At 41.5% G+C, this 26,927-nt stretch overlaps 1 protein-coding gene across 1 annotated transcript in view; it reads left to right on the forward strand.

The window, feature by feature from the left end:
• Positions 1–5,600: 5,600 nt before the first annotated feature.
• Positions 5,601–26,927, forward strand: part of LAMA4 (laminin subunit alpha 4) — a 106,097-nt gene continuing 84,770 nt past the window's right edge. The window contains exon 1 of the mRNA XM_063329764.1: positions 5,601–6,004. Within this exon, the coding sequence (XP_063185834.1) occupies positions 5,804–6,004 (201 nt within the window). The 5' untranslated portion in view covers positions 5,601–5,803. The remainder of the gene's footprint in view (positions 6,005–26,927) is intronic.

The following is a 26,927-nucleotide window of genomic DNA, read 5'->3' on the forward strand; positions in this document are numbered from 1 at the left end:
AGTGTAGAAATAACATCTTATTTTTTGAAATTTCTCACTTAACATTTAATTTTGTTCTAGCAGAAGGTATCCCTTTCCTGGCTATAGCAGACTGAATTGATTTGTCTTGGCTTATTGTACCTTAAAAGATAAGCAGACATGCCAAGAACTTATATGGGAGACCATCTGGAAATATCAGGTGCTGGATGTGCAAGCCAAGGTGTCAGAGCCAAACACTGGGTCATCACAAGAAACTGATTGGAATATTACATCGGTCCCCTTGCCACAGCTGAGATTGGATGAGAACTGTAACAGGAAATGAAAAAATTGAACCATTCATCCACAGAAGACAGGAAGCACAGTCTCCATCCCTGCAAATACTCACTCACCCTCATCTCTCCAGCCCCACCTCCTCTAGTTCATTCTAATTCACTTTTTAAGACCACTCTTTGCTATTTATGCAACACTACGTGTCATAGTGTTTTCTGTTCTCATGTGTCCTTCTGTAACGGGAGTTGTGCTACCACCTCTTACCCCCCTCTCAGTAATTTGTGTAGAAAACCTGTCTCAGAAGCAGATGGAATCTTAGGATCCATAAGGAATGAAGTAAATAATGTCATTAATGGTAGTATAGCACCTCTATAGTTCAGGCTATTCAAGAGGAATAATGATATATCAAGAGTATTACCAGGTTCAGATATTGGTGACAAAAATGACCAGAAGTACCCGGTCGGTAGATAGACTACCAGACGGAGGACTTTCATATTAAAAAGGTATGAAAATGGTGTTATTGCCTATTGATTACCATTGGTGAGAGGATACTGGATTGGGAAAACTGCTATTCTAAATCTGACTGACTTTTAGCAACCAGCATAGATTGGAATTTTCAGCTAAGTTATCCAGCGTTACCTGGTGCTTTTGGTTCATTTTGCGTCTTACAAGGTCTATACAGTTCCTGAGGACAATGCTTTCTGCAGGATAGGCAGCTGTTTCCCTGTTGCACTTTGGAGGCGAAAACCTTGAGAAATCTCTCTCAGTAAAAAAGCTTGCCTTTAAAACTGTAGTACTAGAGAATAATGGCATTTTCATCAGACTTGCAAGATTTTGGCATGCTTACCTGAAGAGTTTTATAGAGGAAAAAATTGGGCAGTAACAAATATCAAGGCAGAAAAGAAACACTATGAGTTTAGTTGAAAGCAGCTTGGAATCAGCCAGATCCCAGTGTTGCCAGTAACTAATAACATGAAGGATGAGAGCTGTTGGCTTTAAAGTGTTGCCATGTGGGAAATTCATTAGATGATGCCGTTAACTAGTACAGCGAAGAAGCAAAGAACATGCTCATGCTTCCTTACACCAGATCTACAATTGAAGGCTTTGAAGGTATGCCATCCTTTAACCCTACAGCATAAATTCTATCTTCTACCTGCAAATTTAGACTTTTCCCAGTACGACATAATCCAAAACACATGAAATAAGTTAACAAAAGTGCCTTTTTGCTTGCATAACTGAGATTTTATTATCATGTCTGTCTGGCACAAACTGTGACAGACAAATTATTGCTTGTTGACCCTCAGTTGATATAGGTTTCTATTGCAGATTGTAGACTGCTAATTCATTTGATGATACATAGATATGCTGCCAACGTCTTCTAACCTTTACGAAGGTACTTTGAACACTGGCTCCAAAACGTTTTGGATCGCAAACATCAGTCATCTGTCAACATTTCCATTGGACCACCATGCAACATTATCAAATGTTTAACTGGTAACACTTGGCACTAGAGCTCGACAGACTGCTTGCAGATCTCCCACTGGGACCTGACAAACCACCAGTGGCCCACACACAACAGCTTGAGATTGGTTAATTTGGAATATGTTATTTGTAATAAGCCTTCCACTGGATTCTTCCTTTTGTCTTTCACTAATCCTACTGTCTATCACAGTGAATCAAAACCAAATGTTAAAGACGGGGGAAAGAACTCGTAAAAAGAACAGAAGATGATACTGTGAAAACAGAAGGAGAAACTCCTGTTTCTGTACCCTGCCATATTGAAGAACTCCCGTTCCAAATCTGAGACTGCTCATGTAACACACCCACATCATCTCTGCCAAGGATAAAGAAACTGGAAGTCCATCACAGCATAAATTCACATTCAGACACTTGTATTTTTAAGGGCACCCTATGCACCATTTTAGTTTTTCTGAATTTCTACACAAATCTGCAGTTTTTGAAAAGGAATGCAATATTTTGAAAGATTTAAAATTAAATGCAGGAAACAGATTCTGTAAGCAGTTGTTGCTAAGCAAGCTATTCCACTGTATAGCAATATTTAGGGAAATTAATATATATATAATATTTTCTGTTCAAAAGATTTTGCTTATAATTTTTCTGGTATGGGAGTAATATATATTTGTGGTGATATTTAGATCTTGTGATCTATAATGAACTGTGTCTTTCTTGATTCCTTGTCTTTCTTGTATTTCCTAAGAATAAATTGTTATTTAAAAATTCTCTTATTTTAAGTTACCTGTATTTCCTTCCCTAAATAGATTCTTAACATGAGATTTTCCAGATTTTTAATGCCTTGGGCCAGTCCGAGATTTTTTAAAGGATCTGCTTTTCCAAAGATGTTACACAGACATCTTCCTCCTTTTAAGATTTTGATCTGAGAATAACAACAATCTTAACTCTTTCCAAGTGCTGTAAATTAGCATTGTGAACTCTTTTACAGGGATATGGATATCTTTGTCCAATTTTACATAAAGGGATGTAACAATGTAGTTTTCACTTGGTATCTTTTGCCCATTTCAAGAATGATATTTTCTGTTTTCTGTAAATGTGTTTCCGGGTTTTTGCATTACTAATAACCTACTAGGTGGGCCGTCTTCATCATACACTGAGGTTCATTTTGTTACCTGCTACATACGTGCAATAAAAGTGTAAAGTAAAAGCAGATGCATACTTGAAGAAGAAATCCCTCAATGGAATGCCCGGGGCGCAGATGGTCAGTTTGCTGTGCTGAGCAAGGCTCATGAAGCTCACCGTTGCTCTGGTTGAATACATCTCATCCAGCACCTCATTCACAAGACTTCCACATGCACTACTATCGCAGGCAAAACAGTCTTGACTCAGGGCATTTAACATAATTTAATTTATTGGAAATAAATAAGCGGAGATGTTTAATCACTTGTTCAGGTATTGAGAAATGAGCAAGAAAACAAACTATTAAATAAACACTCCAAGAAATACCTTCCTTCCCTCTCCCCAGGCTCAACTTCTGTCCAACACCTTCCTAGCCCCTTCCTAATCTACACCCTCAGGGCTGTCCCTGACCTGAATGGGTCACACACAGGCTGCACTCCGTCAGGGTGTCCCTGCCCTGGTGTGGGTCACCCTCAGGTGGGCACCCTACCCAGCAACAAGTATGTCCTTCCAAGGCTTCATCAAATGACATGTCCCAGCAATGTCTCCTACCACTTCTTGTCCATTTTGTTTCTCAAAATGCATCTCTTGACATTTCTCTTCATGAGTCCCCCTTTTGCGTCTTCATATCTTTCCTTTTGTGCGTCCTCAGTGCACCATTGTGTCTCTCCTCCAGCATCTCCTGCCCTAGCAGCTACTGCCCTTTTTAGCATCTGTTTGAGCAGAGGAGCCATGTTTTGGGGTACTGTGGGCATCCACTGTCGAGCCAGCTGGACCGGCTCAGGGCACCCTGCAGCTGCTGCCCCTCGAATGCTGCTACTGGTTCCCAATACAACTGCTTAGTTAAGCCCAATTGTGCAAACACGTAAGCCCTGAACTCTTCAAAGTCATTACGTTACTTATATGCACCACTGCAAGATCTTGACCTAAATTAAGTAGCATGAATACACTGTTCAACTTCCTTTCACCATCCCTGCAATAAGAAGACTTTAAAAAAAAATCTAAATTGTCAGGGTTTAATAATTCAATTCATTTTAATTCCTTGAATTAATTAAATTGTCAAAACTACGAATAGCTCAGCATAATGACGAATACCTACCACAGGTCTCCAATTCCTCTTACATATTGATACTTCTTGTGACATACTCCCAGTCCTAAACTGTACCCAAACCAAGTCACTGGGCAGATGAAAAGACACAAAAAAACCCTTATACACTCTGGAAATGACCTTTTGGAAAGGAGCTCTTTTAAAGAGTCTTCTATTCCGAAATTTTATTTACTGAAATTCTCCCAAAATGTTCTGGAAGGAATCTTGTTCTTCATTGTTGCAATGTGATCCAGAAAAAAAAAATAATCAATTGTAGAAAAACAGTGCTACACCTTATTTTTGTTCCACTCTAATTAGAAGTCTTGTTCTCCAGAGCCAAAACCATAACAGCAAATGAGTTCCTAGGAAAACTAAAGCTCCCTATATGACATCTGTACAGCATTTATGGGCCCAAAGCTGCGCCTATAGGTGTCTAGGAGTTAACAGATCACCAAAACACTTTATTTTACCCTTAATCCTCTACTGACTGCTTCCTTGGTTCATAATATCTTCAATCAGATAGGAAATGGAGGAGGGAGGGAAGGAGGAAGAAAGAAGGAATCTGGTCCCAGAATGAAGCTTGATAAGCTAATTTATGTTAAGAATCAAGAATGAAGTCTGACAGGCCAATGGTGCTACAAACCCCTGCACACAGGATAGCTGAGGGATGAGGTGCTGACCACTTGGCTGGAATGGTGAACACTAGTATAATTATACCCTGACTTTGTCCCAAAACCTAGCAAGGGTTACAGCGTTGTCTTTTTGAGATTATAGTCATAAAATTAAGTCAGCTGTGGGCAATATATTCAGCTCGCTTTCATACACACACTGCAAGCCTTGTTACCAGGACCTCACAAAGCATCTCTTGAAAAAGGAATACAAGATGCTCTTTGTAAATAAAAGTTCATGAGTCTGAGTAATGAAGTCATTTTCCAAAATCGCAGTGAACGATATTCTTTTTCACGAGCCGACGAGAAGCTGAGAGGTGGGCTTGAGGAAAAAGATCTGAATGAAGCATGTTAGAGAAGCCACTTAGCCCTATTAGCCCATGGCACAGCCAGGCAGGCTCCCTCCTCCTCCTCCTCCTTCTCCTCCCGCCCACAGCTTCCCCTCCCCCATGCCAAAAGAAAAGGTTGGTCTAGTGGGTTTTTTTAATAAATTTGGCACCTTTCTGCCTTCCACTGAATAAACTGGAGATGTTAAAAAAAAAAAAGCCAGTCACGAGAGTCAATGTTTCATGTGGAGCAGTTGGATGGAGTTGTGGGGGGGTGGTGTGGGGGGCGGAAAGTGTGACCTCACTTTCTGAATGGCAAAGTTTGAGTGGGAGGGTCTCGACACGAAAGGTAAAAAAGGGAACGATGTGAACATGTGAAGGAAGCCAGAGCACCGAGCAGAGCGTCAGTCTGTATCCTGACAGGGGGAGATAAGGTGGCTGGGGAGCCAGCGGTGCTTTCCTGGAATACAATCTCTGTTTGACACTCTCTGCTTAAGCACTGCCCATCTGTATGTTATTGAGCTGGAGCCTCTGGGGAAAAAGAGGAGCCACAGGCACAGAGACTGAACGAGGGAGGCAGCAAAAGCGCTTTTCTTCCCTTCTTTTCCTTTTTTTTTCTTTTTTTTCTTTTTTTTCTTTTTTTTTTTTTTCTTTTAAATCAGGATCTGGTTAGACTGCCTTGAAGTGCCACATCTGGAAACTGAATGCTGAAAGAAAGTTAAAATAACTGAGGCACCACTAAGCCAAGGGGGGCTGATTGCAGAAGAGGGTAAACAATTACTGAGACGCTAGAAGACCACTGCTGGATGTAAGGGGAGGAAATGGCTTTGATCTCCGCCTGGCCCCTTGTTTCTCCTATATTATTATTTTTGAGATGCTTCTCCTCCAGCGCAGCCTCGAGTGAGGGAGGCGTTTTTCAGTTTGACTTTGAAGGTAGCTCAGCGGTCAGCGCGCAAGAAGCCACTGTTATCAGAGGGCAGCAGCAGGCAGTAGCTACTGGAAGTTGGGTGCCTTTTGCTGAGGTACAGTAACTCCCTTCTCTCTCTAGTGTCTGCGCTTTTCTGCTTTCATCTGTCTGTGTTGAAGCTCCCATCTGGTTAACGTTAGCTTAATCATTCGATCCTTAAAGTGATACTGGAGGATTTTTTTTTTTTTTTTTGGGGGGGGGGGGTCTGCAACATTGCATTTTGGGACTGAAGAGATACAGTTCAGACTTCAAAATGTACACATGCCCTGCCTGCTGTGAGCAGACAGCTGCTGTACTTTGCAGTGAGGCTGGCTTAGCACGTCTCTGACTTTCCTGCCAACATAACTAAACAGGCCTGTCCAAACAGAGCTATTTTACAAGGGTTAATTGTCACAACACTTTTCTGCTTGCCTTGTTGTAGTTCCTGCAATTGTAATTCACTTAAACTTCCAGAAAGAGTCTGTCTTTTGGTGGCAAACACTGTATTGTATAAGTTTTTGCTTTTGTCTCTGAATGCCACAATCTGAAGTTCCTTTTCGCGATGAGAGTGGGGATAATAAATTAAACACGTGTAGGAAACAGCCTGCAGAGAGAACACCTGCAGAGATTTTAAGACTTCCAAAAAGCATGAGGTTGGGACTAGTGACAAATGAAATTAGAGAGATCTGAGAAGCAATTTGATGGTGGAAAATTTTCCAGCAACCCCTGTGTTTTGCGATTGGTTGATATTCCTATTCTAGGAAGGCTGTGACGGGAATGGACTACTCAAAAATACAGCTTAAGAAAACAAGAAATTACTCCAGCATACACTGGGAGAGGGGGACAGTAATGTCTCATGCGTGGGAGACGCAAAGTAGGAGGCAAATTGAGTTACATAAGGTCATGGGAAGGGAAAGAGTAGTTCTTCTAGCATAACATCCAAAAATGAGGTGAGATTAGCACGGCCGTGTCACTGTGACAATATCAAGATCGCAATCTCTGATACCACAAGGCTAATTTTCCCCCTACGCTCCAATTGCCGGAACTAACGGCCATGCACAAGCCCTTCGGCCAGTCGGGGTTACCGTGGGGCTGGGCAGAGCTGGTTCCCCCACTGCAGTGGCTCCAAGCAGCTGGGCAGCCTTGGGAAATGCCTGCCCACCCTGCCAGGGACTCAGCACGAAACATGACCTGTGTGAGAAAACCGAAGGCTAAACCCTGCTCTGCTCGGCACAGGGGCTCTCGGGAGCCGTCCCAGGCTTGGACAGGCTCCATGACGTGGGATGTCTTCTCCCCTGGCCTGGGATCAGCCCTGGGAAGATGCATTGCCACCTGTTGCTTACAACATGGAAAGTCCCTCAATTAAACGCCTGATTTAAGAGCCGGATGAGTTTTGTAGCTGCTTTTCATAGAATAATCAGCATAAGTGATAGGTAGCCTTTCTCGATATGATTATGTAGCATGGTTTTCCCAAAGATACAGTTCACATTGCTTCACTTTAGTATACTAGACTTTACCTTGGGAAAATGCTGTGAGATATATTGGACACTGCAGAGGAATGACACTTTAGTCTCCTTTACCTATTTCAGTCCTCTCTAAAATTTCATTTGTACACTCCAATCTAATAGACTCAGTAACCGGTGTTTGCTCCAGCTGTTTACTTGAGCCCCTGCAATGGCAGCATTTAGACTCTGGATCCCATGTTATGAATGAATGATGCTGCCTGCTATCGCCACGCCAAGGCCCTAGGCTGCAGGATGTTATGGTTTCATGAGGAGAGTGCCAGGATTTCAAGCCCCTTTGCTAGCTGTAGATTCACCTTACTAATGCATTTCAAGGCTCACCTCCATGGCAATTTCCAAGGAAGCTCAGTAGGATGCTCTTTTGGGATAGGGCTGATGGCTCTGTAACAGTGAGAACCTGCTTACCCATTGATCCACGCAAGTAGCTGGTAACAGGAGCTGGCGAACTGGCTCTAAGTCTGGAGGTTGATGTAGAGGCCAGAGAGTGATGGTTTGGTAGTCTCTCAGCCGAGGAAGGAACATGTCCCTTGGTCCTGAGAGAGTTTCCCCCTCCCACAGCCCACCTCCCCTCCCTCAGCCCGGGAACAGGGTTTATCCCAGGAGGTTTGAATTAGCCTCTTTCAATGACCAAGTTCTTAACCCACAGCTCACAGTGAACCACAGAGTAAATTCCCTTACACAGCGCGGTTTGACTCAGCTCCTTCGTCTAAATATTGACTCAGGCCTAAAGCTCTCCCAAACAGACAGAGGCTGTTAGTCACATTGAATAGTGCCAAATTATACAAAGGGGGCAGATTTACAAGGCAGAGTTACAGAGTCACAGATGGGGCTCCGTGGTGGACTGTGGTGCCAGTCAACCACAATGTGAAACATGCCGCTGTAAAGCCGGAGCACAGATCGGGGCAGACAGAAATCATGATGTTTCCATGTGTGGGGCAGGTGCTGGTCAGCCTTTGCCCCACACGTGATTCTGCTCTACACAACATCTTCAGAAATCTGCAAGGTTTGAAACTGTGCTGGTAGGAGTTTCCAAGCTATAACTGGTGGGATGCTCTTAAATCTTGGTAAGAGTTTGGTAGAATTATTGAATAACAGGAGACCCCAATTAATGTAAATACATATTAGTGAACATTTCTCAGTTTTCCACTCCTCTTCCTTTCCCATGTTTGGCAACCTTAAACTCAGTGGAACAGGGATAAGGGGTTTAAAAATTAAGAATTAATGTTAATGTGTAGCTTTTCTGTGCCTTGGATTTGAATGAAAGCCTCTTGAAGGCAGAAAGAACAGGAATAACTACATTTGCAATGCTATGCTAATACACTGTACCCACTCACAGAGCAGATCATGGGCTTGAGTCAGACCTCGGCAACATCTAGTAGCTTGGTGCCCTAGTTGTTAAACAATATGAGATCAAATACACCTAAATTAGGCACATAAACTGTGCCTAAACTTTTTCAATCCAAATCAGGCACCGTCTTCAAGTATAAACCCAAATTCCCCATACAGTACTGGAGACACCAGGTTTTCTAAACCTCTAATTCCTAGCTGTCTTCCCTGGAGGCCCTCAAATGAGCCTCTTCCTCTGTAAGGACTGTGTTGGGTACTCACTTCAGGACAACTTTAGTAATCAGCTAAAGGCTGTGGCACAAAATGTAGATGTTTAAATTAAATGGACTAGATTCCACCCAATGAAATGTCATGTTACCTGCATAATGAGCACTCATAGTGACCATCATGGAATAAGGTATCTAGCCCTCTGCCTCTGTTTCAAGAAGAATGTTTATAAATTGATGAAAATTATTCAGAAAAGTATCTTGAGAAGTTTTACAGTGTTAGGAGTTGGAAGATAGCTAAGAGACTCTACAATCCAATCTGCTCAGCTCAGACGGAGTTTAAGAAAAAACTTTGAACGTATTGTGTAAGCACATACACATGCAAAAAAAACCCACGTTCACTAGTCTAACAAAAGAAGGTCTCATTATATGAAACAACTGGAAACTGAAGGTGACCCACTTCAGACTATAAGTTAGTTACAAATTTTAATTTCAAAGGTAATTAAGCACTGGAGACTTTAACCAGTTGTGTTGGACTGTCTATCAAGAGGCAGATCAATACAAAAACCATGCTCAAGTACTCAGTAGCTTGTGTGTGCTATTTAGGATGATTAAGTTCCTTCACCCACAAAGACAATAAGGGGACATGGGGGAGATGTTACAGTGCCTAATCCTGATGCCTATGGGGAGACAGCGAGAAAGAGAAAGAGAGTGAGCACAAAGTGCTGGATCCAGCTCATCAGTATAACCCAACCGCAGTTGGCAGCATTAAGTCAGAGACTGATTTTTCCAAATAAGGATAAGGTTAAAATATTTTACAAGGAAGATTCATCGAGATGGAAGCAGAGGATTTAAACTGACAGACATATCAAATGAAAGCAAACAAGTGGCAAACATCAGAAATCTTTGTTCTGGGGTTCCACTCATTAGCTTGGACACAGCAGAAGGAAAGGGGGTGGTGAGACACCTCCAGTTTTGGTGAGGCACAGAGTTAAAACTGAAAACTAGAAGTAACTTCTGAGAACAGTTATATCCCACTGTCAAACACATGCCTAAAGTAAGAGGCAGGTCATACATTACCATTTGGGTTTGAAGCCTGCCACTGTCAACATCTGTGTTTGTAAATTCCACTGACATGGTGGCTTTAATTATATAGGCGTAGCCTTTGTTCCCCAGTAAGAAGAAAGTTCCTTACAGAGTCTAAGGTGAGAATAAACAATGGTACAAGACTTCAAATACTAGAGAGTATGGCAAATGATGTCCTGTGATTCACGTTGTGCAGTCACGTACTTTAATGCAAAATTAGTATAAGGTGACATCCAGAAAAAGACTCATTTCATTCTGCTGTAAATGACTACGTGAGGTCAAAAAAATCGCAAAGAGAGACCAGTACAGGAGACAAGTATGGGAAGGATTAGTGAAAGAAAGGGCAGACAGACATACTATGGAGATGCTTGCCAAGCAAGAAAAGGTAATTTCGAATGTCCTCTGTGGAAAGAAGTGAAGCAAATAGTGGGAAAGGAAGCAAACTCAAGCAGGAAGAAGAAAAAGGAGAGGAAAAAATTAGAGCAAGAATGAGATAATCAAAAGCCCTAAGAGTAAAGAAAAAAAACAAAATAGTTGGGATGGGGCAGGAAGCCAATTCCCAGAGTGAAGGCAGGCATGATATTGTTGGACAGATGGAAGAGGAAAACTGTTTCCAGCATCAGTGTTTTTGGCTCAGAGGAAAGGCAGAAAGGCAAAAGAAGTCCTTTAAAGGAAACAATTATCATAGTCAAGGCAAAATTAGCCATTTACTGTAAGAGATATTAAGAGGCAGAAGTTATCTGTTGGAGCTTGCATGTTAAAGTGACATGTTTGACAATCATTTTTTATCATCTGACTTCTACCAGCAGATGCTGATCTAAATTTTCAGAAGCAATAGAGAGTATTTGAGGTGCTTTCTTTCTGGTTCTGTAAAGCCATAAGCAGTAATTAGCACAGGACCTGTGACAAACTCACCTCTCTAAAATGGTTCACATTAAGTATATAAAAAGAGAGTAATCATAAGTCCCAGCCACTTGTTAACAAAGACTCAAACTATCACGGAATCACCTTTGCCCCTTCACCCATAAAGGCTGGAAGAGAAATTCTTGCAGACTGTTTAGAGAAACCACAATTTGATCCTTACTTGTGGCATTAATCTGTTCAAAACAAACTAGCACTAAAAGAAGAAGCAGAAGACCTAATCCTGAGGTGTGAGCCAAAAAGGGTTTTAGCTTGACAGAAACCTTTATATTCTTTTAAGCTAATGGGAACTGCATCTACCTTTAAAAAGGCAGATCTTTAAATGAATTCATTGCAGACCCTTGAGGTTATGTTAGGTTAACTCCCATAATGGGCAATTTGGATTTCTAGCTGCTGTTTTTTTCTGGTACAACAAGGTTATGTTCTGAGAACGTCTATTAGTGGGGAGGAAGTTTTACTGCAGATGTTTGTGATTCCAGCTTAAGTTTCTCATCAAAGTTTTAATGAAAATCAGCTGCTTGGAGTCGAGCCACCAGACCCCAAACTTTTTAAATCATAGGAAGCTGAAGCAAATGGAAGCACAGGACAGAGCAGATGGATAGTGGGAAATGTTCTCCATTTCAAGAAGGTGCATAAAGCACCCGCCATAACAATGCAATTTAAACCCCACTGCAGTGAGTTCCCACAAAGTTTTGGGCAAGTACCAGCAAAGTGCCCCAAAGGTTATTCAGGGCTGTGAAAACCAATAAAAAGCATTTCATGCCCACTCTTATTCATGACATGGGAAGCAAGGAAGGAATTAGAAGTCCGTTTTTTCCAGGAAGCATGAGAAGCAGTAAAAGAATTGGTTTCTGAAGGAGAACTTGTCCTGATTTAAACTGATAACAGAGCTCCTAGTGTTCAAGAGATGTGTAAAATAGGTCTAGTTTCTGCGTAATATTTAACCAGACACTGATAATTTACAATTTGCTTCTGGACTTAGGTTTCAAACACCAGACACACTTGGTTTTTATATTTTAATTGGTCCTCTTGAATGTTTGGATCCGATCCCAGTTCATTTTCAGACACCACCATGAGCTGGGGATGTTTGGGTTATGCATCCTAATGCAAGATTCAACAATTGCTGAATAGTGCTGTATACAAAGCTGTTAGAGCTCCATAGTTCTTGAAATCTAATTCTTTGTCGTTAAATGATCTCAAAGAGGTTTTCCTAACCATCAGTCAGGATATGCAGTGTGTAGTGTGCATTTGGCAATGCAGACAGAGAGGGACTAAAATGCACTAAATATGAGCTGGCTTTGTCATTGCTGTTTAGCTGTATTGTGCAATTCTTTAGATGGTTATTTTCTTAAAATAAGTACTTCAGCAATATTAGAACTTCTTTTTTTCTTTTAAGACAAACCAGCAAGAAACAGTGATAAAACACCAGCATTCAAGAGTTATTACAATACCTATTATGACCCAAAGAATAACAGAGGGTGGTGGAAAATATTTTAGAAATTACTATTCCAAGTTTACAAGACTGTAAGAAGTAAAATGTTATTTTTTTTTAAGTCATGACATATGGAAGCCAGGGAGCATGGGAAGAACTCGCACACTTGGTTAATTTGAAACATAATTTAATAATTACTGAATAAAAAGACTCTACCTGCATGAACACCTTCCAATATGATCTGTAAAAATAGCCATTTTAGCTGAAACTGTGAGGATCTGAATCATTGTTTGACTCTGTTTTCACAAAAAAAAGAATAAAAATGAACTCGTTCAACCTTTCACCATTGGTGTCAAGTGGAAGAAAAAGCACACGGAACCAGCAGCTAAACCAGATCATTTCTGGGCTGCATTGTACCCTGTTACCACCCTACAATGCATCCTGCTGCTGTTGTATGAAAGACCTTCTGAGCAGCAAGAGATGAGAAGACTTCTGTTCTGCCAAGGCTAATGCAAGGCCAACATGTCCTAGGGTTTCCCACTGTGGTTTTCCACCTTGGAGTCTGGATGATAGCCCGAGGAGAACTACAGAGAGCCTGCCGTTCGTGAGTCCCTTATGCTGTGCTTCCCGATCTCCTGGCTCCAGGGACCCTTCCTCAAAAGCACTCTGTGGAAGCAAGCATTTGTCCAGAGAAAATCTGCTCTAGTATCCAAACAAAAAAAAAAGAGCTGTCAGGGCAAAACACTGCAGAGGCCTCCCTACCCCACCTATTCAAATTCTACATACCAAGGTGCCCCAGAGAAGCCACCACAGCCTGGCCCACTGAGAGTTGGCAAGGTCTCCAGAGCACCAGTACCTGGCACTGATCCATTCAAGGGGGGGAGGTGGGCAAGTGTTGAAGGCCTAGACATGGTTTAAGGTCCACAGGGCTTTTGTGTGCCATACTCAGCTTTTTGCAGGTTTGTGGTTCTCTGTGGCTCCCTACTTCCCATCAATGGGGAGGATTGCCTGCAGAGGCTCTACATCATCACTAAAGTACCAGCTAACTACTTTTAAGTCAGCTGGAAGCAGAGGTTTGAGCAAGGGATTTTTGTGAGGCATGAGGAAAGAGACTGGATGGGGCTTTCTTCTCGATGCATCTACTCTTTGCCCTCTTTGAGCCAACAAGAAACTAATTTCTTCATCATCACACCATGCCTGTGATGAAAAAAGCCACGGACCAAGAGGCAGTGAGAGATCAGGGCAGGTTATCCCTTCTCCTGAGACCTGGGCTTTCCTCTCTCCTTTCAGAGCAGAGCCTCTGCCCACCTCCATGCTGGATGTTACAGATTGTAGTACAAATTTAACTATGCTGAGCTGTTTCCCTTCCTTCCCTCGCATTTGCAAAGCACTGGCACTATCAAGGGGGAACAGCTCAGAAACATGGCACCTTCCCATCAGCCATACCTAATAACTGCCTATTTTTTCCACAGTTGAGCCACCATTGGGATGAAGTGATGGATGAAAGCTATTTCTCTTGATCTTTCAAGTTTTTCACACTGTGACTTGTGTTTCATGCTAAAAGGCTTTTAAATTGATGCCTTGGCTATAGGTCAAGTAGATCATTGTATGTCCCCATTGCAATTTCGACATGTCAAAGATTTGCAAAATCAAACCAGTAAATACTAAAAATCTGGTGTGTGAGGAAATTGCTCCAAAAGAAAAATCAAAGAAGCTTCGGATTTATCCTCTCAGTTTTAACTGTCCCACGAGCACTGTTGCACCTACTTTAAAGGCCACTTTTATTTTTTTAAGCCTTGACATTTTTTGTCTCTATCTGGAAATCTCTCACGGAGATTGAGTTTGTCAGCTTATTATGTCTCACTTATTTGGGGGACTCAAGAGGAAAAAGTATGACTCAGAACCCATATCTCATGTGAATGTTTTATGGGGACTGGGTGGAGGGTGGTTAACGAGGAAACAATGCAAAATTATTTATCCCTTTTCCTGTAAATTGCCCTCCTTGTAAAAATTTGGCATTTTGTTTGAAAAAGGGAAATCAAATAGCTACCTTTCCAACTGCAGATTTTCTTTTTCCAACAGCGAGCATCTAAGAGTAAGTATTTTACTTAGTGTCTATAGTAATAAGTACATTAGAGCAGAGGCTGGTATTAATCTCTAATCCTTAGCCAGCTTGCAGACAGCTAAAACATTTTAGCCCTCCCCCTTTTTGGAGAGGAATGCCTTTTAAGCAGAGGCTTTGTCTTTCCCACTGTATATGGAAAAAATGACTATGCACTTCTATGGAGAATGCCTAGCTGAGAAATGTTTATGTTGGATCCAACCCCATCTCTGTTGCTGAATGGCATTTTGTTTTCCACTTGGACTGGGGAAGGGGTAACAGTCTGGAAACATTTTCAACACAGGAAATTTTTTAAAAATTAAATACAATTACTTAGTCAAGGTAATAGATCCTGTTGTTGCTCTGCATAAAGCCATCTGGCTTTCAGCTATTGCTTTTTTTTTTTGCGGGAGTCACCGTTATTCTGCCACTGCTACAATGGAGACGTGCACAAGTCCACTCAAGGAACAAGAATGCAGATGACAGTGGACAGAGAAAGGAGGGTTCCTTGTCATTTTTGTCTGCTGCCCATGCCCTGCTTTGCCTATTGGTTTGGGGATTACCCATGTACCATTAGCCATATGCACTCTCCCTCCGACTCCTAACTCTACTATGCAACAGGGAGAAACAGAGGTAACTTTTGTCCTGTATCTCCCCCATCAGCAGGATTTTACCTAGAATTGGAGCAACAAGTTTCAGTCTTGCTAGTTTTAGTTTTAGCAGTCTCTGAGCTCTTTGTCTAAAACTTCAGGAAGGCGGTTTCCATCAGCATCATAATCTGTTCTTTATTATCATCACAAATAAACTGCTATTTTGAAAGGAAATTTTGGTAGCTCCTCAAGTGATACATAAATATTGCCAATTGTCATGGATAATTCAGCAAGTGAAGTTTTAAAATTAGGCTGTTATTAAATTAGGGTGTTGTCCCATCTCAGTCAAGGCAATCACAATCTTTTTCAGAAAATTCTGAGGACCGTTCAACCCCTTTGTATATATAAATGATGGAAATCTTATGGTGTTAAGTTGTTGCTTAACACAGCAACAGTTGGAAAACCAGATTAAATTCTGTCATCAGATATATTCTTTAGCAGCTGCAGAGTGGCTGGACACAGTGTGCATGGCTCCAGACCAGCTATAGCCCTGTGCCCCCAGGTGAGAGCATCACTGGGGGTGATAATATTGAGATCCACGCACAGAAAGGACACTAGTAACAGAAAATAAGGCTTCATTTGTTTCATCACTCATTGAACAGTTCATTTACTGAAAAATATTACAGACTCAAAACCAGTGTCACTGATTTATTTATTTTATGTTTGAAGATTCCAATTACTGAGCTTCACCAAAACACACCACTGCAGCTTTAATGAGCATTTTGTATCACTTACTTACCTAGATAACCCCATTATTATATTAGTTTGCCCAGATCTATGGAAAATGCACCCAGTGAGACTTTAATTGTCATTGAATCTACCTATCTCAGAATTTCATTTAAAAAATAAGAACATGCAACAATATTGAAGGTTTTCACTGAATGACTATTTCAGCAAGGAGTTTGATTTTACATTTGCAAGCTAAATAACAAAACAGAAAGCTTGTTATTGTGTAATTGACATAATTGCTTCAGTTTTTAATCACATTAAGTGCAATTAGAACTGAGATACCTGTGAAGATAAGTGGATAAAAAAAGATTACCAGCATTGTGCCCAAAACTCTTCACCAACTTCTGGTTAATTCCTAATTTGCAACATCAGTGGAGCACTGGAAGTAATAAATATTTCACAGTTAACAATGTCAGAAATTTAAGAGAACAACACAGGAATTTAATGTACTACACTAGCGTACTTATTATAAAACTATCATGAATATTGATTTGGAGACTAAAAATGTGTTCCTCTCAGAAATGTTTACAATTTTAAAAATAAATTTGAAATTGCAAATGTCCAATTTGCACGAGGTTTCTGCCCTTGAAATGGTAAATACTATAGAGTGGCTTTTTGCATGCAGACAGTTCTCTAACAGCTGTAGTGTCCTATTAAATGGGGCAATTAACTGTCTAGCTATGATGTCACACACCAAATTAATTTCTCCAGTAATAATAGTTAGAATGTGACCTTTCTAGTTCAGAAGAATTTGATACTGTAGACCAGAGGTAATGAAGGCTTATAGAAATTATAAATAGAGCTTGGAGGCCTAAGGGGAAGCTGGTGAGCAAGCTTGTTTGTTTTTAATTCCCTAGGTTTGTGAGGCTTCAAAGCTCAGATAAATTTAGCAAAAATTGATGGAGAAGAAATAAAATTGCAGGGCAGATGTCTGCTTTTTTTTGCATGTTGTGGAGTACCTCACAGTGCAGAGCAGGACTTCTGTCCGTCTCTCTTTATGATGGCTTTGATGGTAGAGCATGTCTGGCCAACAGGTTCGTTCTCCAGAGAAAGACAAAGATCCCTCTGAAATGTCACTTCACAGGAATTTATAGGTTCAACCAGAAAGGTAGTCTTGAATTTGCTATTACTCAAGGCCTGGGAATTTGAAATCCATTTATTTCTTCAAATGATAACTTAAGCTGAAGTGAAGTATGACAGCTCTTGGAAAAGGCACCACCAGGGCATTTTATTTTTAAAATTAGTTATAGTTTAACTCAGTGGGCGGAAGAACCCACAGCAACCTCTTCCACAGCCAAGACCTGGTCTGGGAAGATGTCTGTAGCAAATGAAGAGAAATGAACAGGGGAGGTTAAAAGGGTAAGTTATCAGCAGAAATAATGTTATTTGTACCTTCAGTAAGAGCTCCGGCTCTTCATTTGTTTTTTCAAGAAGAGGAAAATGTTTTAATCATTTTATCTAACAAAAAAAAATGCCCTGAAAGACATTTTAACAAAAACAATTTCTATATCAAATAATTTTTCCATATATATATTTCCTTCCTCTTATGAATTGAAGAAAACAGATTTTCCTTAATTATCTTAAAAGCTCTCCTACAAAGTTAGTTTCAACTTTTCATGTGAAATTTTAACACTGAAATGCAATTCTTTTTTTTTCTCCCTACCCTCTTTGACTAATTCTTTTCATATATCTGGTATGCTTTGGCAGTAAATCCTTGCAGGTCACTCATAAAAATTGCCCTCAAATACCAGATTGTGGTCTATCCCTTAGAAAGGATGGAGAAAAAAACCGGGAATGACGGCACAGTGCCAAGCAGTGCTGTGTAAATATGCAAATGGCTTTAAAGTATGGCTGTTTAGCTGGAAGCCAAAAAAGTTCTTTCAGCACTGGATTAAAAAAACTGGAAGTTTTGGGTCCAGCAACAGCTTTATATTCATTGCAGGCATCTGAAACAAGCAAATCACAACTACCAGAAATGTCTGCCTCTGTGGGGATATTCATTATTCCTAGTGGTTCTGACTAGTTCTCTTAAAAGACATGAAGTTGTTGACTTGTGTCACTGCTGCGGATTACATTGGGTACATCTGGAACACTATAATCTGGGATTACATTGTGTACACCACTGCTATAGGTTACATCATTGGGTACATCTGGGCACGGTTCCAGGCATCCAGCTCTAGGTAGCCGTGTTTGAGCAGGGGGGTTGGACCAGGTGACCTCCAGAGGTCCCTTCCAACCTCAACTATTCTGTGATTCTCTGTGACCATGGTCATTATTCCACTTTACAGATGGAGAAACTGAGTGAAAAAATAATGTTCATGGTCACACAAGAGATCAGCGAAAGAATGTGTTTTCCTGAGTCCCAATATTGTTATGAATGTAGTTAGGGACAGAAGAGCTCAGGCATAGAAACAAGGTGGTGATCTGTCCAGGGAGAAGGAATATTTTTCCTTACGTTAATTTCAAACAACACAATGAAGCCATTGCTGTGAAGATGTTAGTAGATTAGAGGTGAAGGGTATGTTATGAAGTGGGTGAGTGACTAGAACCAGGTGCAGGGAAAGGCAAAGTGTAAAAGAGGAGTAGGAGGACAAATGGAAAGGAGGACAGGGAGGACACCAGCATGAGTAGAGAACAAGGCAGCAGCAGAAGGGCTGTGGGAGCCAATGGGGGGCAGGTGGAGATCCACAGCCCATAAAGCCCATAAGCGTAATGTTCAGATGCTCCATTAATAGAAACAGCCCAAGAGAAGTACCGAGGCCTCCCCCAAGAAGGGCCAATGAGCGGCCATCTCATCTGGTTGGCATTTACTGTAAGACTGTTTAAATGACATTCAAGCCTCATTGCCAACAAGAGAGATATATAATATAGACAAGACTAAAAGGTAACCTATAAATAAAGACTAGAGTGAATATCTGCTATAAATATAAACTGAGGAGCCATGGATTTAATCAATGCCTCACTATACATAAACAGAGCTATTGGAACATGCTGTCTGCAGCAAACCCTTTATTGCTACAAGTACTCACTACGCTTTTGAGGAAACTGTAACTACACAAATCTCTATCCATATGATTATTCTTTCTCCTTTGTCAAATTCAAATTTTAGAGACGCAAGAGTTAGAAGAAATGGATAAAAAATTATTTGCAACTATATAGTTATATTGTAAAAAAGGGGCAGGGACATGAACGACTGTTAGGACAATACCAGAGCTATCAATAAGTACTTGTTTATGAAGAGCCCAAGGACACCTTCTAGAAATATTTTTCTCTCTCTTGCCTCAAAAAATCAGAACAAAAGCAGAAAGAATTTAATTAGACAAATTTTACCCCAAGTCATACACTTTACATAGGATCCATCAGATCCTTTGTCCACATGGCCTACCATAGTTAGATCAAATGTAGTTGTAGAGATAGATCCTTTTGGCATGTTGGAGGAGTAAAATAATCAGTGTTTAAATACAGCTATCTGTTATCTCACCCATTTCAGCTGTCGAGAGACAGAGACCACCCTCTCTGCCATAGAAGGTATTATGGTAAAAAATGCAAAGAATTGCTCTGCATTTCTTGGTTACACATTGTTGGCGATCTTGTGAACAGTCTAGTGATCATGTGGGGAACAGATGAGGATAAAAGCTGTGAGGAAGAGTAGCAATGCCAATTAATATTCAAAGCAGCAAATAATATTAAAAGCACTGTTTTAATGCAGTTATCGGTGACTGTCTTATGCATTTAGGAAACATTAATCAGGAGTCTGATTGTACAGAGGCATTTGGCAGCATGTGATGCGGGGTTCAGTGATTTGTTATCTCCTAGTTATGAAATGTAGCAAGACAGTCTTTCATGGTTAGCTATGCCGAACAGGAAAGGCAGATTATGGGTTGATACACGCTTCTCAGCTATCTTACATGAGCTACTGTACCTGCAAAACATGTACTGTTTCCTGGGGACAGACAAAACCAGTATAGTTCTAACCTTTATCAGTCAAATTAATCCCAAGACTTACTTGACTGTGCTTCTCATCTGTAGTTAATATTTGGTACAAAAGCATTTCCAGCAAGAGCTGATGAGCCAGTGAGTTCCTCAACCACAAAAGTGGAAAAGTCTGGGTGGGGAGTATACCAGAGCATCACACGCTGCCTGAATGGGCAGAGCATTGGCTGGATAAGACATCAGATGGGGATAAAAGCTTTTGGCAGTTCATCCTCTGCCAGAAATAGGGCTTCGTCTCCACAACTTAAAGGCACGTCCATGTAGACCATTCAAACCAGAGCATTAATTAATAAACACCCTATTAGACTGGTAAACTCAGTCTCTGATGGACCCAGTGCAGCTGCCTATGCATTCAGAAAAGAGGGAAATACAACCAGGCATTTCTGTCTGCTGGCTCTACACAGCCAGTGCAGTTCATAGGTTTTTTAGTGAACGTGCAAGTCCATCCAGTCCTCTGGCACCAAGGCAGCAACCAGCATGGCTGAGGCAACACCAGGGTCCTGCAGAGCAAATATAGTTTATCCTTTCCCCTCACTTAACCCTCATCCATTCCCATACACACACACACATGCTTTTGAGACCCCCTGTAGTCACAAGATACTCCTAAATACTATACATGCTGAATGCTCGAGCCAAAATGTAACCTCCAGCAGCTAAGCACCTTTTCCAGAGTCAGCAAAGTGCATGGTGGCTGTGCTCTCTTACAGAACTCCCAGGACTCCTGAGCATGCTGGTCATATCACCCTCTACAACTACCTGAAAGGAGGTTGTAGAGAGATGGGGGCTGACCTCTTCTCCCTGGTGACAAGTGATAGGACGAGGGGAAACGGGTTCAAGTTACGTCAGGGGAGGTTTAGATTAGATATTAGGAGACATTTTTTCACTGAAAGGGTTATTAAACATTGGAACAGGCTGCCCAGGGAGGTGGTGGATTCACCATCTCTGGAGGTGTTTAAAAAAAGGGTAGATGGGGCACTTAGGGACATGGTTTAGAAGTGGCTCTTGTCAGGGTAGGCTAAAGGTTGGACTCGATGATCTTAAAGGTCCCTTCCAACCTCAACAATTCTATGATTCTATGATTCTATGTGCCGGCACCGAGCTGCAGTTGCACACAGTGCTTACCATAGGATTTTGTGCTGGATTTTGTGTTTTGGCAAAAATGAAGAGGGATTTCTCCTGCGGGTCACCAAAGGCAGGAAGGTCAGGACAGTGGGGCGCAGTGTTATTGCAGCTCTTTCTGTTTGCATAAAGTTTCCCAGTAGACTGAAGAAGAACTAAATCTTTGTGTCTATGCTTATGAAAAACACGTTTTTGACCTGAAGAATTTGAAACGTCTGTTACTGTGCTCCCAGGGAGCAAGAAATGACCAAAAGTCCATCAGTCTACAACTGGCAGTCTGGATTTTAAAAGTCCATGTTTAAATGTACTGGAAGTCAACTATGTCCTGAGCTGAAAAGCAGATGTAGAAGTCATGTTGGTGCCTTCACTACTTTCTTGCTGAATGAAACACCAGAAGCAGACTCATATATCTATCCAAGGTAAAGAAGATTGCTTTGTAGTTAATGCTTTCCAGGCACGATAAAAGACACACAATTTGTGCCTACCCAGCGTGGTCTTAAGCTAGGATGTCTGTGGAGTCAAACACTTTGTTTCTTTACATTCCAGTTTGGCAAAGCAGTGTTTTTAGTGCAGCAAAAAGTGTGCATTTTGGAGGGAACCAGAAGGTGTCCTTAGAATGGGGTCATGCTCCTTTCTGTGCTAGAGCTTAGCTGCATAGTTATTTGGGGAGTTTTACTCAAGTCACTATCTCTGGAGATTGTCAAAGTCACTCACAGCATCAGAGCTCTTCTTCCCAGCTGTATCTACAGTGCTTAATTGCAGCTTGAGTCAGGAATGAACATGACAGGCAGGGATCAGTTTTGTTCTTTGTAAAATGGGATAATCTTGTATCTCATAATCATGTGTTAGAACTAAAGCTTGCAGTGAGCACCAAGTATTTCGTATGACAATACAAAGTTTTAATAATTTCTTACAGATTTCTTTCCTAAATATCTTCTATGCTGCCCAAAGCCATCAAGTTGAAGTGGGACTGAACTACTATCAGCAATAAAATTAATTTCCAGAGAGCAAATGTCCAGTGGCATTCTAAAACTCTTCCTAAGAATTATAGTTTTACCAGAGGTGCCAGCATATATACATGCTTTGTGCCCCCCAAAGAAGATAAGCCTATCTCAGAGATGGGTCAAAAAGATTTTGTCTGCAGATTTTTGAATGCACAAGTATTCAGTGAGGAAGGTAGCATCGGTGCAGGGTAACTTGATACACCTCCTTTGGAGAGCTACCTGCAAATATCAGAGGAGACACTATCAGGACAAAGGGAAACATCCCGTGATTACACTCTGAACTGGCCAGAATCAGCCTAAACTTAAATGTAGAAACAGGATCATTTGGGCCTGTCAGACATCAAGGTTTATCTGCTTTCTCTACCTGAAAGTACTGATTGGTGGCGCAGACTGTCAAGAGCTTTTGCCCTTCTCCAAAGGTACAGGGTGTCCAGCAGTTTGGCCAAATCTGTGGCATAGCAGCCATAACATGAACACTTCTACACAGCACAGCACACCTGACATGGGCAATAGGCTTCATCTCCGCAGACTTCGTATGCAGTAGAGAAGCCTACCCATGAACGAGCCCTGCAAGCCCCCCTTTGCAGTCAGTAAAGAGCAACAGGAACAGCTGACGTACTTTAGATGCATTTTAGTCTAGAAGGAATTAAACCATACAAAGGGTGTCTAGCTGGCTTCTTCCCATGTGGATGTCTCCATGTTGATGACTCCCAGCCTGCTGTGGTTTGGGCTTCCTACACACGCAGTCCCGCCGTCCAGCTGTGGAGGCTGCTGGCCAGGATGGCCCCGCACTAGCACGGCCACAGCTGTGTTAGCACAGCACTGCACCTGGGGCACGGAGGTCCTCTGGGGTCCAGCCTGGGACTGTCTTCATGTCTGACATAGACACGTCAGGTTGGGGCCTGCTGAATGCTGAAAATCTGGTGTGCTTTCTGTGAGCGCTTGGCTGGGGATTGAGTATTTCTGAACATGAGGACCCTACTGTAGGTGAGAAAGGAATCTCTTCAGAAAAGAGTCCTACCTATTCTGAGGAGACCAGAGAAATTGGAATTGTTTCAAAGTAGAGGACTGCTTTCTTAGAGTTGTTTCTCTAATGTTCTTATTTATTACCTAAATTAAAGTACTGGGAGATATTCAAGCAGGAAAACATCTTTATTTTTAGGAAGGGCAGTAGCTATTTATCTCAAGCTGGCCTAAGCAAACAATCTTCAAAAAGGCCTCAGAACGGTGGCTGCCAATTGCAAATACTTCTCATAAAAAAATAAACAAAAGCAAGCATGTTTGGGTAGGGTTTGGAAACGTCCCCAAGGAGCAAAGGGCTGTTGTTTCCATGGCAATGCCATGCACTTCCAGCAGACTGGTCTCTCTCTAAGATCCAGGTATTTAAAATGGGTGGAAGATGTTTAGAGTATTCATTCATCCCTGTATGGCAAAAGATGGAGCGCTTCAGGAATATAGTATTGAGTCCTAAACTTCTGTTTCGCTAAACCGTTCCTTGCAGAAAACCATTCAACCTTGATGGGAAACTGTCAAGAAGGGAAGAATCCATTGCTCCACTCAGTTTGTCTGATTGTTTTCATCAATGCATTAAAAACTTGGGCTTTATTTACCCGTGTCCTACTTTGACAGATGTCTATGGCTGATATGATGCCTGTTATATCAGAAAGAGGAGCAACATTTTCCTCTTTTCTTTTCTCTAGGCTCTGAGGAGAAGATTGATAATATTCAAGTAGAGTTTGTTTTCTTCTTCTTTTCTTTCACTCCGTAAGAGACCGTGAGGACTTTTGAGGGTCCCACAGTTCTGAAACCGTTGATCAATTGATGTCAAGAGATAAACATTATTATGCAAATAATTCACAATATGTCTCATGATTCTCCATAGATGTTTCGATTGAGAGATAGCCTATCACACCAGACTTCACAGTTCTCAGACTGACTCTCTTAGGTATATATCTTCTGACAATATTTTTACCACCTTTACAGAACAGGTCAGACTGCAGAAATATGGAAACTTGAATGCACAAAAATCTTTTTAAAATGAAGTTATATGTCCAATGAGCTTGCTACACTATCAAGATAAAGCAGGTGAACAAGCTGTGGTATGTCAGCTTAGACAGAGATAACTATCTGTGTATGTTCTTGACCATCACTAGATGACAGGTAATGAGAATTAATTTAATTCTCTTCCACCAAAGTCTAAAAGAGCATGATCAGGAACAGTTACTATGACTTGGGTAGCGTACCAGAAATTATGCTACAGTCAGTTGTTTAGCCTCTTGGCATATGAAGAAGTTGTGTGTGAGAACTGCCAGAAACTAAAAAACGTGCACTTTTGTCTCCTGGCATCAAAAGTCACCCTTCTCCAAAAATACAGGTGTTTGTGACACAGAGTATAACTACTTTGCATTTTTGCAGGTAGATTTGGGATATTAGCTTAATTAAGTTAATTTTCATTTCATCACAAGCACATGAGTTCACAGGATTCAACTTTGCCCATGCTGCACTCACTTATACTATCCTAAACCGATCTTTGAAGTGAGGATCTACTAAGTAATACTGTAATGTTTGATTTTTGCCCTCATGTCTGAACATCCATGCAGCCCACTGAGGATCCTTCTCAGACCTGGAAGGAAGCACACCTTTTGACTCTATCTCTAGCAGCAAAGAGCATAACTCTGGTGGCCAGCTACAACCACGTCTCAGCTGACACTGAACTTACTTAGCAGTGACTTGGCAGCTGATGTGCCATGACTGCTACTTTGAGTGCTGCTTTTCACTTTCAGTTCCTCAAGTTCACCAGCTGTCTCCTTTTTTACAATGGTCCTGGAGACAAGCACCATCTTTTTCTTCTGGGTTTGTTTTGGATCAAACATAAATGAGATTCCTCGCCCAAGACTGGTAGGCATGAGTATAATGAATATAACAAAGGCTGAAATGTCTTAATGTAGACCATTTAACCCTGAATCGCATCCCTCCTTGTACCCCAGTACTCAAGAGAAAACTCTGGAAATAACAAACACTGGTGTGGATCCAAGGGAGCCTTTTATTGTAGAAGAAAGAGACCCTTTGTGCTTTTATATATCCACAGGAAAGTCACAAGTTCCAGTACTAACTAAAGAAACATACCATGTTTTCTTACCATTAGATGAGCGAGTCAATGGCTACATCTGAATTACGGAATAAAGAAGTGTGGGGACCTCCTAGTCAAGTAGCGTAACACAGCCCATGTCCACATGTTGAAGCTCTCTCTGGGTTTGTCCAGAAAAGAGCAGTCCCATACAGACTGTCCTAACAGAAGCCTTGCTCTGAGCTGTGCCTGGACACTGCAGGGAAAATCACAATCTGTCAAAGAGCAAAATCAATGCAGAAAGTGAACCGTCAGTCAGTATGGATGTACCTGAAACCATGCCTTGCCCTTCTTCAGCTGGCTGATGCAGATGTAACCACAGAGAACACTCTGTGTGTGTTACCAGCACAACACTCTTGGGAAAAGCAAGACAGAAGAGGCAGGGCCACAGCAAACATACCTGCCCCGGCACGGCTGCACCACTACTGCTAGATGGCAGCAGGGAAGGAGCAGGGACCTGATTCTGCCCTCAGTTACGCAGGCACAGATCAGGAGCAGCTGCACTGAAACTGGTGGAACTGCTTGAATATAATATGGGAGTAAACTCATACCCTGTGTATGTGGGTTGTATTCCATCTTCAGTCCCATCTTGCACCCATACCAGCAGAAGGGTCTGAAGAAACAGAATGACTACAGGCTCCACAGCGCTTTCAGCACTGCAGCTGGTTCTTGTTTTTAAGAAATGTATTAATTAAATCCAGATGCAAGGGCGGGGGGGGAAATAAATGCACCATGGGTGTAAAAGATTTTCAAGAGCTCAGCAAGATCCACATTAGATTGGACTTTTCAGCTTGAACTGGAACAAACGTGTCCCTCGGGAAAAAAAAAATCTAATAATTGTGAAGACATAATTGTTAAAGCAGACCTAGCATTTTGGCCTACTAATTGTCTTCACCATTCAGAAACAGACAGTGGACGTAAATGTTCCTCACTCAATTGCCTACATAACAATTTCTCAGGGAGGATAGTTCCATTTTGTTCCAGACCTGTTTGTGCTTTGTGTGCATAATTTTGTGCTCCCAGAACATTTGGCCATTTGAATCCCTCAATTAGCTCAACACTCTGACACTTCTTTTTATAAATATGATGTTGGCTCATGCCCTGGAACAACTAACCGATCACTCCATTATCACTAGTAGGGCAAGGAGCAACAAAAATATATCAGAATAATTGAGAATGCCTGAGAAAACTTCTGAACCCAAAGGAAACAATCTGGATCCCATTTTCCCCTCATTCCCACTGCCCTCATAGCATTGATTGTCAATACCTCATTTCTGGTTTTAATTGATGCAACCCATGGTTTAAAATACTGTACTAAAATAGTGAGCATCAGCACCTTCCAAGTTTTTGTGATGAATGGAACAATGAGGGGAAAAAATGTTGCCAAAAAATACCCAGGTGACTTAGGAGCCTGCAACTCAGGGGGCTCTGACCGCGAGAATAGCAGAGGCACCCAAAACTGAGGCAGATGTCTTGAGGAAATGAGAAGTGTGTCTGCTCAGGATAGGGGGTAAGCTGGTTCCCAGTGGACTTCAACAAAGACTGTACAACCCTGCCCGTGCAGCTGGAACCAGTGACATTGCACTGAACTGCACCCAACTTGTTCCTGCTGAGTGAGTGGACTAGATGAAAGCTCACTCATGGCTGGAATGCATACCTTTAATTGAAGTATACGGGAGATGATCTTTATGGCTGACTGAAGGATTGTCATGACACTTTTACACACACTCAAACATTTCCATTGTCCACATTCACCGTTGC

Source organism: Chroicocephalus ridibundus, chromosome 3 (assembly GCF_963924245.1).
Source record: "Chroicocephalus ridibundus chromosome 3, bChrRid1.1, whole genome shotgun sequence".
In the NCBI taxonomy this organism is placed as follows: domain Eukaryota; kingdom Metazoa; phylum Chordata; class Aves; order Charadriiformes; family Laridae; genus Chroicocephalus; species Chroicocephalus ridibundus.